Source organism: Hypomesus transpacificus, unplaced genomic scaffold, assembly GCF_021917145.1.
Source record: "Hypomesus transpacificus isolate Combined female unplaced genomic scaffold, fHypTra1 scaffold_30, whole genome shotgun sequence".
Classification (NCBI taxonomy): domain Eukaryota; kingdom Metazoa; phylum Chordata; class Actinopteri; order Osmeriformes; family Osmeridae; genus Hypomesus; species Hypomesus transpacificus.
Genome location: NW_025813826.1, coordinates 282,768 through 299,957, shown reverse-complemented (window position 1 = coordinate 299,957; position 17,190 = coordinate 282,768). Strand labels below are relative to the sequence as shown.

At 43.0% G+C, this 17,190-nt stretch overlaps 1 protein-coding gene across 4 annotated transcripts in view; it reads left to right on the top strand.

The window, feature by feature from the left end:
• Positions 1 to 1,122: 1,122 nt before the first annotated feature.
• Positions 1,123 to 17,190, top strand: part of lpgat1 (lysophosphatidylglycerol acyltransferase 1) — a 54,454-nt gene continuing 38,386 nt past the window's right edge. The window contains exons 1-6 of one of the 4 annotated variants that reach the window (XM_047015372.1): positions 1,123 to 1,683; positions 2,666 to 2,792; positions 2,866 to 3,118; positions 7,765 to 7,883; positions 10,069 to 10,164; positions 11,195 to 11,474. In XM_047015372.1, the coding sequence (XP_046871328.1) occupies positions 2,881 to 3,118; positions 7,765 to 7,883; positions 10,069 to 10,164; positions 11,195 to 11,474 (733 nt within the window). In that variant the 5' untranslated portion in view covers positions 1,123 to 1,683; positions 2,666 to 2,792; positions 2,866 to 2,880. Of the gene's footprint in view, positions 1,684 to 1,733; positions 2,125 to 2,150; positions 2,173 to 2,665; positions 2,793 to 2,865; positions 3,119 to 7,764; positions 7,884 to 10,068; positions 10,165 to 11,194; positions 11,475 to 17,190 lie in introns of those variants that run through there. The other 3 variants (XM_047015373.1, XM_047015374.1, XM_047015375.1) reach the window with 3 other exon arrangements.

Sequence of the window (17,190 nt, the reverse complement as noted above, 5' to 3'; positions counted from 1 at the left end):
ACAAAATGCTAAGTGCCTCGCTTCTCTTGCTTAATGAAGCACTGCATTCAAAATATCACAAACACGTCTCAAAAGCAATCATTAGTCTCATGTTGCAAACACTGTTACCATTATATTACATTTTTTGATATATTATATACACACAGTTATTCAAACCTAAAGCTCTTCTTTCATGAGCGCCTATGTACATTTCCTATGTACAAGATTGAAAGTAAATGGCAGAGATGATGAAAAATTCATGGTAAACACGGAAACAATATTGAAACCAAAAATGTTTTTACTGTAAGCATTTGTGGTTGTGAATACAGTATTACACAGTACGAGAAAAAGTGTAGTAGGACAGAAACCAAACCTAATTTTGAAAAAGGTGACTACAGAATGGTGTGTGTGTGTGAGCCATGAACTGTAGCATACAGTAATATTTACAGTTTTCTACAATATTGTCAGAATGTCTTATAGTCACTGTACTGTTGCACAGTATGATACAGTAATCCACCAGACTGTGACCAATCATGCAGTGCACTGCAGTAAATGGATGCAAAGGTGCTAAAATATATGTTTGTGTATAGTATACTGTGTGTTGTGTTTATGTGTTATGTGGATAATTGTGTGTTGTGTTTTGCAAAAAGTGTTTTATGAAATTGAAAACTGAGTCAAAGGCCAAAATGTGCGTATGGTTTTGCAGATTTAAGGTGTGGTTCTGGTGTTTGAGTGTCAGGTTTCAGAAATTGTGTGAAAAGTAAGGATGTTTTGTGTAAGCATTTGAAAAAAAACTGTAATAGTAAAGCAAAAGTCTCCAATTTAAATGATTAAGTACTTTTTCTACTAAAGCATTTTGCTGATGTCTGGTGCAATACATATATCTGGTAAAAACAGTTTGTGTGCTGTGATGCTCTGAACAGCTTTTCTATTCAGAGATGCAGTGATCATTTTTGTTGTATTAGTTATGTATCGTGTGCCTTTATATATATATTTATATATATCGATGGTTTGTCAGCATATTATTGTAGTGATGAGAAAGATGTTTGTGATGGGATGATCCTGACCGGACCACAAAGTGATCATAAAAAAGCTTTTGACGCAAGAACGTGCGCGTGCGACCTAGGAACATTTCCTAGATCCTCTCCTCCGTGTTAGTGGAGCTGCGCTCAAGAAGGGTTAGCTGAATGTCTAGCTAAAGATAATCTAACGGATTGTAGCTGTCACCGGCTGCTTTGGAGCAAAGTACACGTTGGTTATCATCATTGACCTATGATCACTTCATCAACGACTATCTTGGCATTTGGATAAAGACGGTTCTTGATTTGCAACCTAGGTAGCAAACTGATGTTGCATCGATGGAGTTATTCCAGTGCGCTGCCATTGATTGAGATGCACCCGGGGACGCCAAACTGGAATACATGGATGGCTAGCTAACGGTCTGCTAGCTAGCTAGCCTTATGACCGGAGCTTGACCGGTGAACATTGTGTAGTAGTTATGTACTTCATGGCTAGTATGAGTCTCGTAGACAAGATCAGTGTTATAAGATCTTGGCAACATGTTAACTAAATAGCTAGCTAGCTAGCTACATGTGACTTGACATTCATCCATCTTAAGCCAGCTAGCTAGCTAGCTTCGCTGCTGCCTGACTGATACTATTATCAACCGCTATTTCAAAATAGGACGTGGACGGTCAAATTTGGGTAAGTAATATTTGCCAATGAATGGAGCATATTTGTTTCTTTCAATTAGCTCGGATATCTAGATTACTTACTCTCCCTTGTAGAGATAACGTAATGTATCTAGCTGAAATAATAGCCCACACATATTAGCCAGTTTACCAAAGGTCGGATAGTCGGGATGAATAAGAATCTTTCGATTTGCCTGAATTTGGCCCATCGCGCATCACATGGCCACGCTAAATCACAGGATAGATCGCTAGATAAAGCCGGCGGATCGGGCCGCACAGACAAGATAGTTCTATTGGGTATCTAGCGACATAATAATCGAATGTGTAATTGGCTAATACTCTTGGAGATCTTTCAAAATGAGTATTTGTGTCACATGTGGCAACTTTCACGGACCAAAAATGAAATACACATAAGAAAATGACCGACCTTGCTGACGTCATTGTTTTGGCCCCGGTGAGCTAGCTACGGTTATCAGAAACTGTTATCTGGAGCATACAATAAGTAATATGTGTTTAGACATCCAACATGATACATTCAGGCAAATATTCATAGATCGATAAGTCTGGGTGTAGTCAACCATCTTCTTGGCGCACCGGCGGATGTCTTGGTTATCTAAACAAATTACTTATAGAAACAGTTTTACCGGGCGCGTATTCTTGACCAATGTTAGCCTAGCTGGGCATATTTTGCGAAGATGTCTGCAAACCGTTAGCTGGCTAGTATCTCACAAAAGACGGACTTTGAATGAAAGTTTTAGCCGCATGTAGCTGGTTAAGCAAGCTAACGTCAATCGTTATGTTTGCTTCAACAATTTTAGCCACCTGCTGGCTATCAAATGCTGTGTCTTTTAGATGGCACTTGATTTCTAATAGCTCTAGCTCTAATTATGTGGTGATCGGTTAGCTACAAGTAGCTAAGCGTTACAGACTTTCTTTCGCGGGGAGATGTCATTAATGTTGTTAATAATCTAATCATTACCATATTTTTTTTATAGGTGGCAAATTATGATCCGAAGTTTAAATGGATCAGCGTTCATGGTTACGATTTAGACGACGTGAAATGCCAAACGGTGTACAAGCCAGGGCGGAGTTTAGCAAAGGGGCCATACAGACTGTGACCAGGTAGTGAGAAGCTTTCACCCATGTTTAAAATGTAGAAAATTCTACTCTAACTGTTTTACTCGTTCCTCCACAGGCAGTGAGCAACAGAATGGCACATCTTCTAGAAGACGCCCGCAAGCTGGGCTGGATTCTCCTGAAATCGTTGCTTCGCTTTGTTTTCATGTTCATCAACAACTGTGTCGCCATCCCTTCCTATTGCCTTTATCTAATCCTTCTTCAACCTCTTAGAGTAATGGATAGTGGCACTTTCTGGCAAATTGAAGGAATTATGTTCAGATGGATGCTGGCAATGGTGTCGTCCTGGGGCTGGGTTGCCGGTTATACAGGTGAGACAATACCCAAGTTAAACACACATTTTTCATGGTGTAAAAAAAAAAACTCATCTGTGAGTGCAAATTCTGGTGTTAAGCTTCTTGGTCTCTTTATCCCTTTATTAGGAAGGTTGGCGAAATAGCAACATATGCTACAACACTCTCCCAAGTTAATTCACAAAAACGCATAGTGTTCTCATCATCATCCAGGCTGATTGAATGTCCAGAAAGCCTGTGGTCGAGGCCAGGTGTTTGGTTGCAGTGAGGGAAGTAAAATGCTTACAAACTGCTACGTATTGCTGAACATTGAGAGCAACAAGACATGCTGATGAATAATGGAAAGATATCTGCTTAAAGAGCAGCTAGACTTGATTTTATGTAGAAATCCTATATCCTCTGCTTCAATAGAAGAGTCTGTTAAATACTGCAGTAAGTTGGAAGTAACTGCTGTGCCTGTTGGAAGGGGCATGTGTTTAGAAGCAGTGTAGGCTGATGACTTAATCATGAATCACGTGTCTAAACACTGAAGATAGCTTTACATAGAAGGAGACCATTTTATTGTGTGGTCTTTTCAGCCAGTATCACAGATCGAATGGATCTTTCGCATTTGGAACGACCTTCAGGTATCTCACTACAAGAGGGCATGGTATGTTACATTTTGGAGCGGAAAGTTCCAATGTCTTTGCATTTCCAACTTTGTATTGGCTATCTTGAGGTGTGATAACTTATGAGTGTCACATCTCCACTGCTGAAAGATGCTCCCAGTGGGAAGGTTGCTTCAGAGGACCCTTGACACAGAGTCATGAGTGTTTAGCTTAGCTGAGCACTGATCAGAGGGCTGTATAGAAATTCTCCAGAAATGTTGATAAAATAGCTAATCAGGTGATGGTTTGACTTCAAATGTAGTATTATAGGTCAAATGTTGACCCGCTGTACTGTTTGAGTAAGGCTGCCTAAAAGCTCAGTCCACCACCAGCTCTGTCCCAACAGCCCCATTCCCAGCAGCATCGTACCGGAGACTACCCAGTCATTCATGGACTTGAAGGTTTTTACAATCTGCTTTTTACATGGGTTGCTGTTTAATGTCCTGATGTGGAACATGGCCTCAAGTCCTGTGTCCAAACCTCCCGGCCCCCACCCCACCCCAACCTGCTGGCTGGGACGCTGGAATGGCTCGCACCACACTGGGGGGAGACAGCTGGCTCGGACCAGGGGGAGGTGGGATTAAGTTGCCATGTCAGGTCCAGTGACTGACTGGTCTCGTGGAAAGATGAAAGATAATGTCTTTAATAAGTCTGAAGCCTAGCTAGCAAGAATTGTGTTAGACCCTGATTATATTTTCAGAGTAGTATTGTGATGTGCACAGTTATTGCTTGATCCATTTCGAGCAGAGAGAATAGATCACGCTCCCATATCTTGAAATATTGTCCGTCTATGTTTTTTATGATTGTAAATTACACTTATCTTTGAGCTGTGAATTTGTGGCAGTTCCATTTGCTTACATGCCAAGACACCACTATCTTGCCTGACAGTAAGAGTGATCTGGCTATACCAGTGTTTTATCTCTAGCAGGACAGGGTGATCCAGACCTCATTTGGTCTGTGCTTACTCAAAACTTGGAGGCATTGAAGTCAAATGCAGAAATTTGTGACATTCCTGAAGTACAATAGTTGTTTTTAGTCCTCAGTGCCTGATTCCGTCTCACAGACATACTATTCACAGGAAGTCAGTCACAGGAAGTGATGTCATGATTTCTCTCTTTCTCACTATCAAGGAGGATGGGCACATGCTGGTGTTAAGGCACAGGAGGGTGTCTTGCTAAATCACAGCTCCCCTAAAGAGACAGGTAGAAAGGAGCGGAGGGAGGAGTGTATGGGAGAGGGGCAACCTGAGGTCAGAGGATCACCATTTAGCTGGCCGCTGTTACCGGATTAGAAAGTGTCCTTAGGCCTAGCCGTCCTACTGCTGGGATAACTGTGTCATCTCTCAGATACTATCTCCCTAATTAATTCTTCCTGACAGCCCATTTGTAGATGCTCTGTCTCTGTAATATCACTTTGTCTTCTCTGTCAACAATGTCAACTGCTCATACTTTGACATTCATCACCCTCTCCAGGGCTCTGGCCCCCTCTCACACTGAAGCAGAGCAGTCATTGCGTTGCAAAGATTGCGCTCATTTCCAATTCTGATGGGGGTTAGTGTTACTCTCCTGAGACCTATGGAAAAATTGGAGGGCAAAACTGAGCAAGTGAATGACATGTCATTTGTTTCTTATCATCAAGAATCCAGTTTGCACATCGGAGCATTTGTATGATAGCCTAGCTAAAGACTATTTGAATAGATCTTGCTTGCATGCATATATTTACATGCAAAATACAAAGCAACTGTCATGGGAGAATGTTAAATAACATTTGTACGTTTATATAACCTGTGTGTTTAGATGGACCGAGTAAATAGCTACATGTTTACATGGTGGGTAGGTACAGTTGATGGAAACAACCAGTTTGAAGCCAGTTGACTCCTTATTTGTGAAGATACATGACTATTGAGATTTTTTCTAGCTCTGTGGTGAAAGCTATGATGGTTTGCCCTGGGGTGATCTTAACTGAATTCATACTTGTTTGCAGTACGCTTTTGAGATAAATGCCTATGTGCTAGTACTGTGTTGAAACTTCTGTTTAATATCTATTATAAGACCAATCTTATCAGTGTGTTTGTTTGCTATACGGGAGAAATACATTGAACATGTATTCCTTTTCAGATCTAGTGTATATGCCCCCTAACTATTTTGGAACTATTTCTGCAATTAAGACCACTTCAAACAGGTACATCCATGGAACTTGATTGATGTCCTTTTAATCACTGCCTGCGTAAGTTTTGAGAGAGGCTCCAGTCATACCTTTTCAAAGACTGAACACCTTTTCTGCTTCCAAATGGCTTAAGTGAGTGCACTCATTTAGGGAATGTTCTTATTCTAGTTGATCTTGTAGGTATTAAAACATGGCAGGGGACTTCTGCTGTGTTGCTTTGAGTAAGCTAGCTGAGTAAGTAACCTAACATGTTATAGATAACAATTTGACCTAGAAACTGGCTTTGAAACACATGGGCTTCCTATGGTTTTTCTCTTGGTTTGATCTAACTTTATCTGTTTTGCACCATATTGTTAAATATTATGGCTTACCACAGCTTCACTGAAGTAACATTTACTCTATTTATGATACTGAATACTCCTCTCTCAAACACATCTTGGAAACCCAGTTGATCACTGGTTTTCTCTTTCTTGCCATCCACCAGCTCATCTCTTACCTTTTTTAACTGATCCAACTCCAGTTATTCATTCGGCTCAGTATAAAATGAGAAAGGTATATTGTGACTGTCATAGTGGCCATTGAGATTCTGCTACATACAGAACTGTCTGGCTGCACAATTTATTTCAGTTAAGCATTTGTATTTAATTGAGTAACTTGAGCATGTGGGGCATAATCGGTAACAGCTAAATTAAGGTCAGAGAATGCCTTCAATTGGTTTTCATCATTATTATGATGGCAGAATGGAACAATCAATAGATGCTTGTCTTTGTGCAGCTGGGAGGTGTAGATCAAATATATTTCCTAGCAACATCCTATCATGATATCTGACTGTAAGCCAAGTATCATTTTCTTTGTCACCCTACAGTGGGGTGGATTGGGAGAAACAGACCAGGCCTGTATTTCTGCAGTCCTGTGCTGTGGTATCCCTGAGTGTTGGCCCTTTCCTTTACACCCCCAGTAGTAGCCCCCTTCCTGAGACTTACTCTGCCAGTAGTCTCTTGAAAATGAATCTCCACCTGGACTTCCACAGAACAGTAAATGCTAACTCATTCTGCATTCTCCACCTTGGTTCTGATGGCTAGCAGCAGCATTGTAGTGAAATTCAGTAATCAGAGAGGAACCATGAGGGGGGGATCCCAGAGAGACCAGCTCAACGGTGCCCTCTACCATGTGGCTTCCAGGCCCACCCTCACTCCCTATTTTTGATGTGGGTCTCTCCCCTGTTGTTAAAATGTAGAGTTGTTTAAAGACACTTGAATTGCAAAATAAGCCCCCACCTACCCATCATCCTTTGTTGCATGTGTTAAAACCCCTCCGAAGAGATTGTGTTTTATAGTCGCTGGTCTGTTAAGCAGTTATAATACAAGAAAACTAGCTAGATTCAAAATCTTTTTTTCATGAACGATTTCACTCATTGCATCACTGCAAGACATAGGGGCCTAGTGAGTTGATTTGTTGGTCTTTTGCAGGGGAGCATGACAATTTGTGGTCCGGATTATCCAGCCTAGGATTGCTCACTGGAGGTTAAGGCCTACTTGACAAAGCCAGGTTATTTTTTGCATAATGCAAATTCTGTTTCAAATTCTCCCCCCCACTCCCCTACTGTTTTGACAAATGGTACAGCCCATTTCAACATCCTGACTTTGCCAGACCTTGTAAATTCCCCATCCTGGATCAGTCTGCACAAAACATGAGACACATATCGTTAACGTGAAGTTTCTAAATTAGCTGAGGCTAAACATCTCAAATACAATCTTTCTCTTTCTCTCCCCCGCTCTCTTTCTCCATCTCTCTTCCCACATGTCCTTGTTTGTTTCATCCCCCATCTCACTGTTTTCCTCTGTCTTCTAGTCATGGAGTGGGGTGACGATGTGAGGCCCATCTCTGAAGAGGAAGCCATGGTGATAGTGAACCACCAGGCCACAGGAGATGTTTGCACCCTCATGATGTGCCTGCAGGACAAGGGCACGGTAAGAAGCCTTGAGCCAGGGAATCTCTGGGCTGTATGTTAATGGTCACTTCACTAAGGCCACGTCCACACTGCAAGCATTAATGCTAAATTCCAATGAATCAGATCAGATTTTTTGGCGGTCTGTTCATATTGTCATTTTAAATGTGGCCAATATCAGATTCCAATGTGAACTTATTGCGGTCCTGAACTGACATAAAAGTCGCACAAATTTCAATTTGACTGTTCAGACTGAGGTCTCATCGCCAAATATCAGACCAGATTTAAAACCACATATGACAGTGGCCCAAATCTGATTTGAAAATGTCAGTTTTAATGCGCTTTGGGCTGTTCACACTGTCATCCAAGTAACAGACCTGTGTCACATGAGGAATTTGGGCCACCTTCAGCTGTAGTGTGAATGTAGCCTAAGTGGATATCTACCCTGTCTGAATGGATCGTTGCTGAGACAAGTTGCTGTTTGAGCTCCTCAAGGGCAACTCCTGTAGGGTGTTAGTGGACAGTGAGTAGGCATGTTCTTGTAGCTCTCTTAAAGTTGTGTGTGTGCGCAGGAGCTGGAGCAGTTGACTGAGTCCCCACACACACACACACCATCTTGTGAGGGTCCTAAGAATTTTCTACTTAATCATGTCATCTTAGCTATAAAATACAACCATCCATCTAAAGTATCAGGATGGTGTTTGTGAAAGATAATGTCTTTGCATTTCCTGCACACCTGTGATAAATGGCAGTGTCTGACTTTTTATTCCTGCTTTTACAAGACTTACATGCCTGTGTTGTCCACATTAGGCTAATGATTCTCTCAGTATGATGTTTTTGGTTGTGCTAAGGAAGAATTCTAATGGCACTGTGTAGATCTGAATAGTCAAGGGATATGGTTTCAAATTCAATTTATTTAGATTATACAATTACATATGATTTAAACAAAGTACTTTGTGATCAGTCTCAACAAAGGGTGTGCTAGCCACAAATCGTTCGCAAGAGTGATCCCGAACATCCAAAGATCACAACCTCATATACACTTCAGATCAAATGGCATTCTATAAGGTCAATCAATCAATGAAGCAAACTCTGTGATTAGTCAACTCAACTTGGTGACAGTTTGAAACAATACATCTCCCTAGCAATTGTTTCACTGTTCTTTGATGGGGCATATCTCCCCAAACCAATAGATCAAGGGTCAGAGCAGCTTGATCCATTTATCTACCTTCCCCCAGGTCACAAGAACAATACAGCTGAACCCTCATTGTCCTTAGACCAACTGACTCTTCCCCCCAGGTGTAAAAACTCTTTCAGGTCACCCAGACTTCATGTCTCCAAATGGCATCACTACCAAATTGAGTTAAATCAACAGTAATTGTATAAAGCTTCTTAAATTTATCTTAAAACTTCTCTTAAAGCACATTTATTGTACATATGACTAAAATTTCCTCTACAGTTGACCAGCAGTCAAATGGGGATTTGAAGTCAGCTCCGTTAGTTTGATGGATTACTTATACAATCTTCAAGTATTCATTCTAGTAAAGTGTGTTTGACTCACAGCACACTCACTCTTTCACACTCAGTCACTCCCAGATCTTCATCCACACCGATCTGGACTCTCCTCTCCTCCTGAGTCCTGTTTGTGGCCTGGAGATATCTGCTTCTCCACCTTACTCCGTTTAATGGGATTGACTGGTGCTGTCACGTTCTGCTGCCCTCTGAGACCTAGTCAATGGCTCTGGCCCAACTGTGTGAACAGAAATGTACCCAAACAGCCTGGCTAGCTTTTAAAGGGCCAATCAATAGGTTCACTTTAATACAATTACTATCTTTATCTCTATACATTACTTTCCCTCAAGTACAGGGGAGGTGCAACTCTTTCAGTGACAGCCATGCCAGGTAGGGGACTCTGAAAGGCTGGGGTCATGTGACAGGGGATATCCACAAAGTCTTGAGAACCACTTTGGTCTGGTGTCTGTTTTTCATTTCTGTAAACAGTTACTCTACTGCTCGGCGTGCTCGCAACAGTTTGACAGAGACTTGTATTGGAGGATGTGTTGCAGCGTGGATGTGAACAAGCGTAGTCATCTCATTCATTCAGCGTGTTTTGCTCACAGATGTTATCACCATGTCAGAACAGGCTGGTGTGGCCTGTCTGTCGCCCGCATACAGAGCCTCACTCCTGTCTTCCTGCCTCCCTGCAGGTCGTACGCAAGATGATGTGGTTGATGGACCACGTGTTCAAATACACCAACTTCGGCCTGGTGTCCCTAATCCACGGAGACTTCTTCATCAGACAGGTGAGACCTTGCCCGCCCATCTCTTGGGTGCTACCTCCTTCTGGGGCAGGGGAACTAGAAGCCTGACAGCCAACAAGTGTTTTTCAAAGTGTGAATTCTGGGAGGGGGTTAGGTCTGTGAGCACTGGTCTTCATACGTGAAGTGACTTTGAACCCCCACACCCCCCATCCTTGTGAATACAGTTGACCAGTCAGCATCACGTTTGAATTCGACCAGCAGCTCGGTTCGATTCCCCATGTGAGCCATACAATGGTAACGAGTGGGTGTAGTCCAGCTACCTCAGAGCCCCACCAGCAATAGGGTGTTTGTTTATTATATGATGGGTACTGCTAGCAACAGTGGGCAGTGTGTCACACACACATTTCCCCATCCCTTGTGAAAGCCAGGCTGTGTGTGTGATGCTGTATCAGTGAACAGTACAGTGCTGCTGTATTGTAGCCCTCCAGCTGACCTAAGATCACTAGCGTGGGCGGAGCTCGAGTCTCCAGTCTCCCTCTCCGTACTCGCATTCCTGGAATATCTCATGCAACCTCAGCCCTAGCCACGTCAAATGTGCTCATCTGACACGCCTGAAGTCCTGCACTGACTTAGACCCGTGCCCACCCGTGTTGCTAGAGGGACTCACCACTGAACACACGGCACACATTCTCTAGGTCACCTCCTCTCTACCACACATACACATGCCTCCTCTCTCTACCACACATACACACCTCCTCACTCTACCACACACACAGGTATCCTCACTCTACCACACATGCACCCCACCTCTCTGTACCACGCACACCTCCTCTATCTACCACACACACACCTCCTCTCTCTACCACACATACACACTAACACCGGGGCCACTCATCCGCCAACCGGCCTGTGTTGGTGCATTTAAAGTGCCTTTTAAGCTGGCCTAACTGAAAATCAATCCCCCCCACCCCCAGTCATTGCAGGGCTTTTCACTTCTAATACGAAGCCCCTTCGCTCTGCTGCTGTTGTTTTGATTGCACTCCCCCTGCCTGACGCATCTGTGTGTTCGCAGGGTAAAGCCCACCGGGACAAACAGCTGATCTACCTGAAGGACCACCTAGACAGGTACTATCACAGCCGGGACAGGAAGTGGATAGTGCTGTTCCCGGAGGGCGGCTTCCTCCGCAAGCGGCGGGAAACCAGCCAGTTGTTTGCCAAGAAGAACTCCCTCCCCCACCTGTCCCACGTGACCCTGCCACGGCTGGGGGCCACGCAGGTCATCCTGAAGACTCTGGGGCCCCAGCTGGAGAACGGCAACCTGGGGGCAGAGGCCGGGGCCCCCAGCCTGTCAGGTACACACACACACACACATACGCATACACATTCATACCCTTTCAGTGGGAAACTGCTGCCCCCAACATAAATCTAGAGTTGTCTCCTGCCTTCCACACACGTTCGATCTCTCTGAAGTCCTGATGACCATTCACCCTGTCTTCCGTCCTCCTCTGATCCCCACCCAGGTTATTTTAGGGTCAGACATGTGTCCCCACATACACACACACAGCCCCCTGCCTGGGACACAGCACTGCTTAACTGGCCTCCTGCAAGTCCTGTACACAGCCTCCCCTGAGGCAGACGAGCTAGCTTGCTGTGAGGACAACATGGAGCTGCTGTCACACAGACAGCAGGCTCTGCTCATCCTCTCATTCAGAGGGCGCCACAGCGACACGCCTAGAAAATATGATACTCCTTTTAGTCTTCTTTTTCTTCCCTTCCTTCTCTATCCATCCATCCAGCTTTGCTAAATCTGTTCTTCATACAAAGCTGTTCCTGTCCACTGCTGACGACCAATCAATAATCCAGTCCCACTGGCCCTGAGTTTGGGAAACAGGGACTTGAGTTTCTGTGTGTCTGTACACGCATGATATATTATGATATATTGCATTCATACACACATCCACCCGCACTCTTCCAGGCACCCTGGCAAGTCCCACATGCTTGCACATTGGAATTCCCTGGCTTGAACTCAAAATCCATTTTAAATGACTCCCGTATCCACAGTCATTTTGACTGGAGTGTTTGAGCCAGCACTATGGAGTGCTTAGCTATGTGATTCCCTCCCAAAATAGGGGGCTGCAAAAGCAGCTCAGTCTCCTGACAGTCAAGAGTCAGCACTACCAGGAAAAACTGCCCTGATACTATCCAGGCCTTGCAAGGGTTAACGCGCACTCCCTGCTAAAACACTCACTGTGTCAGCCAGCCTTTTAGTCTCCCTTGAATATGAAGAAGAATGACAATCTGATACAGGGCATCGAAGGGGAAGAACCTGTTGGCTGTGCCCTTTTTCTTTGAATGAAAGACGGCACTTCTTCTTAATGAGGACGATTCAGTTTCAGCAGAGGGATCGTGTCGCACGAGACACATCTCCAAGGCTGCTTCAGAAAGGAAGGATCAATTTTAATGCTATAGAACCACGTTTTCCCTCTCCCTTAACATTCTCTTCTGTTTCTCTCTTCTCTTTCTGGCTGGACATTAATGATGAGAAAATAGGCCCTGCCCTTCCATTAAGCTTGGCTTAATTGTATGAAACTAGTGTTTTCCCCATAGTCAGGGTTTTTCCTGCATAGAGAAAATGTGGGCGTGCGCCTAAGCCGTTTTCCCGAGCGCCTAAGGCAGAAAAAAAGTCAGCGATGCATGTCAGCGAATATGTTCTCAATAGTATGTTTCAAGTAGGCTACAGCCGAACCCTCATTCTGTTTTGATCAATAGTAATCGAGTTGATAAGCGTGTCTTCTTGTCTGATCAATACGCAACTGTGAGGTGCGCGAATGGACAGAGCGGCCAGTGAACTGTCGTTCCGCTGCGAGGGCCAGCCCGACGTGCACGAATACACCTGTACAAATGCAAATGAAATTTCCACTCAAAATGCTGACAAAAGTTTGATTAACAATTTTCAACGCAGCCTCCTTTGGTATTCTTAGCCTGGAAGGATAATATATAGTGTAGGCACAAAGAAAATAAAAGGAATTTGCAAAACACTTGGGAATAAATACATTGATTAGAAAATGTACATAAACTTGTGCTCGCTATAACTTCTATTGGGGCCGTCATCGCAATTAATAACTCGTGCAGTGCATGTCCCAGAAAATGTATAATAGTATTAAGTACAGCCAAACCCTCATTCTGTTTTGATCAATAGTTGATAGAAAAATCGAGTGTTTTCTTGTCTGATCAAGACGCAACTGTGATGTGCGCGAACAATAGGGGTTATGCGCAACATTCTTCCGGGTTCTACAAAATAGATGTAACTACTTCCGGCCGGCCGCTATTAAGGTAAACACAGCGTAGTAAAGGCTAGGGCTGTCCCCACTTGGTCGACTAGTCGATTTTCTGGTCGATATGCTCTTGGTCGACTTCGAATGTTTTAATCGAGCTGCCATATGGCAGTGTGAGATCTGATTCCCGCTTGTATCATTGCTGAATTAATGAAATATTCAACAGAAATTGTAGATTATATTATTTGAGACAAATAAACCAACTCTAAAAATATATAATTTAAAAGAAGAGGTGTTACTGTTTTCCCTTTCGTTGATCTGCGCTTTGTTTTGGTATTTTGAACACGGCACGAGCACAAGTGGCTGCAGAACTACAAACTCTGCCATAGCCTACTCTGTCGGTGTTATTAGTCAAAATGGAAAAGAAATCTGTGGTATGGCAGCATTTCATTAAAGTAAATTTACAAAGTACCGGGTGACTCGAAAAACGTTGAATGCAAACTCTGCCAACAACGGTTTATTTTTCATAGTTCGACGTCGAAAATGATGTAGCCTACCACCTGAAAAACGTAAGTTGGTCTAGCCCTACTTCACTCATGCTAACGCGCTGGGTTGAAAAATGAACATGCCTATTATAAGAATCACATCCAAATCAAATGACATTATCTTCTCCGGCCAAGACAAAATCTTTCTCTGTTGCAACGTTCCCCACTCAGCTTCTACGTAAGTTTGCATACTGCAAGTTTTCAGGCAGTGATAAGCGCGCTCTGATGACTCGCATGTTAAACAAACTATTTTTAATTTGTAGTACATTGTAAGAGATACTAAATGCCATCGGCATTCGGTTACAACAGGACTGGTGATACGAGTCTTATTATTAGTAGGCTATTAGCAGCTGAATCTGCAATGTCCAAAGAAAATCTTAGTCGGGGACAGCCCTAGTAAAGGCCACCTACTATAGCCAGTGTTTAAAGGAGCTACCCTTAATTACAATTTCCCGTGTTCACAGGATTGCCGAACGGACTTCCAGAGCCCCAAGTACCCCGTTAGACAAAGTATTTACGTTTTACGCCTCCTCATTTATTCATAATTATGAAGGCATTATGTAGCTTTTGCTAATGGCACCGGATATAGCGATTGTGTTAGCTAACATGACAGTAAGCTGGTTAGTTTAGACTCGTATGCTATCAGTAGTTTAGCCTTTTTTTTTTGCTCGCAGATGATTAAAACAGTCAAACGAAGACTGCATTTTTGCAATGGGGTTATAATACCAACAGTATAAATACTACGATGTCCTGTGTGTTTATGCTGGTCAGTTAGATAATCCACCTGACTATAGGTCTAACGTGTCGACTGTAGGTCAAATGTAGACTGCTGTTCTGACAGGTGTTCAAGTTCAAGTCTTTTTATTTGTCAGGTACACAGAACAACACAAGGTTAGACTGGGCACTGAAATTCTTAAGACAAGACAACACAAGCACCTGGCATAACATAACATATAAGTACACGGAACATAATTTAAATCTATGCTGAGCTTAAATAAGTGAAACTTCCTAAATATACAGATAGCAATAAATAATCGACTATACTAACCCTAATACTAAACCTTCCTAAATTACAGATAACAATAAATAGTACACTATACTAACCCTAAATGCACAAAAAAACTGTTCCAACCCTATAACCTATTCTAACCTAAGTGGAGTACAGTGCAATAGTGCAAATTTGCAGATCAGTGACTATGTCAATGACCATACGAGGTACAGTGAGGTACAGTAGTGCAATGTTACTGATAGTGCAACCAGTAGCTGAAAGTGACAGTGTATAAGTGACTAGTGTGCAGTAAATCAATGTCCATATCAGTGTCCATTCAGAAGCCTGATGGCCCTTGGGTAGAAACTATTGTCCAGTCTGCGTGTGCGCGACCGGATGCTGTGGTAACGCCTGACAGAAGGCAACGGGGTAAAGAGACTGAAGGATGGGTGGGAACAGTCTCTTAGAATCCTGCCGGCTTTCCTTAGGCAACGTGTGTGGTAGGTGTCCTGTAGGGCTGGGAGCTTCCTGCCGATGATAAACTCAGCAGAACGGACCACACTTCGTAGGGCCTTGCGGTCCCGGTCTGTGCAGCTCCCATACCACGCTGTAATACAACCGGTCAGAATGCTCTCTATAGTGCATCTGTAAAAGTTAGTGAGGATTACTGAGTCCATACTGTGGTGTTTAAGATTTCTAAAACATTGTTAGAATAATAATAAAAGTACTGAATGGATGAATGTTGTATCTTGTCCACCAGTTTCAAACAAAGACGTGTTGACTGGTAATGTCAGTGTCAGAGCAGCTTGTCACAGGTCCATGCAGGATAGTAAAAAAAAAGCTTGAGAGTAGGCTAATGTTTAGGGATGGGTTTACTAGACCAATTCTTAATTCAGCGGTATCTGAATAGTAGCAAAATTCAGATAGTGCTACGTGATTCAGAACCTGTCGTCATGATCTCCAGTCAGTGTTCGTGCAAAGCTGGCACAGCAGTGTGTAAACACTCAGAGCTCAATATCCAGGTTGTCCCTCTCTTTCATGCCTGCACAGAAATTGAACAACAATGGCACAAGCCCAGAACTGCAGTAAGGGTTGAGGAAAATGTACTGTGTATGTAAGAGTTAGGTTATGTATGCAGCAATAAAAATAGTAAATTGGTAAAAGAAAGTATTGTGATCTAAGGTCAGAAACATTTTGAGGTGCAGCGTAATATAGTGGAGACTCAGTTTATTTTCCGAGCGGTCTTCCTCTGACAACCGTCTGGTGGTCCCACCGCTCAAGAGCGCCCGGTCCCAACACAAGTTCTTCTCCTGTCTGGCCCCCCAATGGTGGAATCAATTCCCCACCCCCGTCAGGGACACTGACTGTCTCCCCACGTTCAAGAAAAGGCTAAAGACACACTTGTTCCGGTACTTACAAATGATTGGCTGGACGTGATATTAGTTTCCTCCAGGATCACAATGACTCTTATTGAGACTTGTTGCTCTTGTTGGTTAGTTGTAACTGACTTAAAGTTATTGTACTCACTGTGAATTATATTATTGTTGCTTGCTTTTTCTACAGGTACACTCTTGCACTTCTGAGGTTCATGTTGTTTAATTGTAACTTGTCTAACTACATGCTTTTATGGTTCTTCCCTTTGGGACTTATTTGTTTTTTCATAATGTATGCTTCATGTTTTGGCTACCTGCAATGTTTGGAGCTATCTCGTTATGATCAGTGACCTATGCACTTTTATAAATCTCTCTCTTGGAAGTTGATTTGGATAAAAGCGTCTGCTAAATGCATAAATGTACATGTAACTCTCCCTCCAACGTCAACCGCTGCAAAGTTCCATAGTCTTCAGGTCTTTTACCAAATGATGGAGTGGAAAGGGGGAGTGAACGTATGGACCAAATTACTTGGGGTGGCATGTTTTGGATAGGAGATTGATAATGACCATCAGGTTATTGCCAGTACAATGATTGGATGAAGATTGGGCCGATGTATTTGTCAATGGTGTTTCTGCCCATCTAAATTAGAACATATTCAATAAGTGTGGAGCTCATGTGCATATTCAAATCAATTTCAAAAGAAATGGCCCCATTGGGGTGTAATGTTGCCTGGCCTTATTGGCACAACTTATTGGCACACATCTCGGATTGATGAGAATTCAACATATTTACATTTAGCAGACGCTTTTATCCAAAGCGACTTCCAAGAGAGAGCTTTACAAAGTGCATAGGTCACTGATAATGACAACAAGCCCCAAAACATTGCG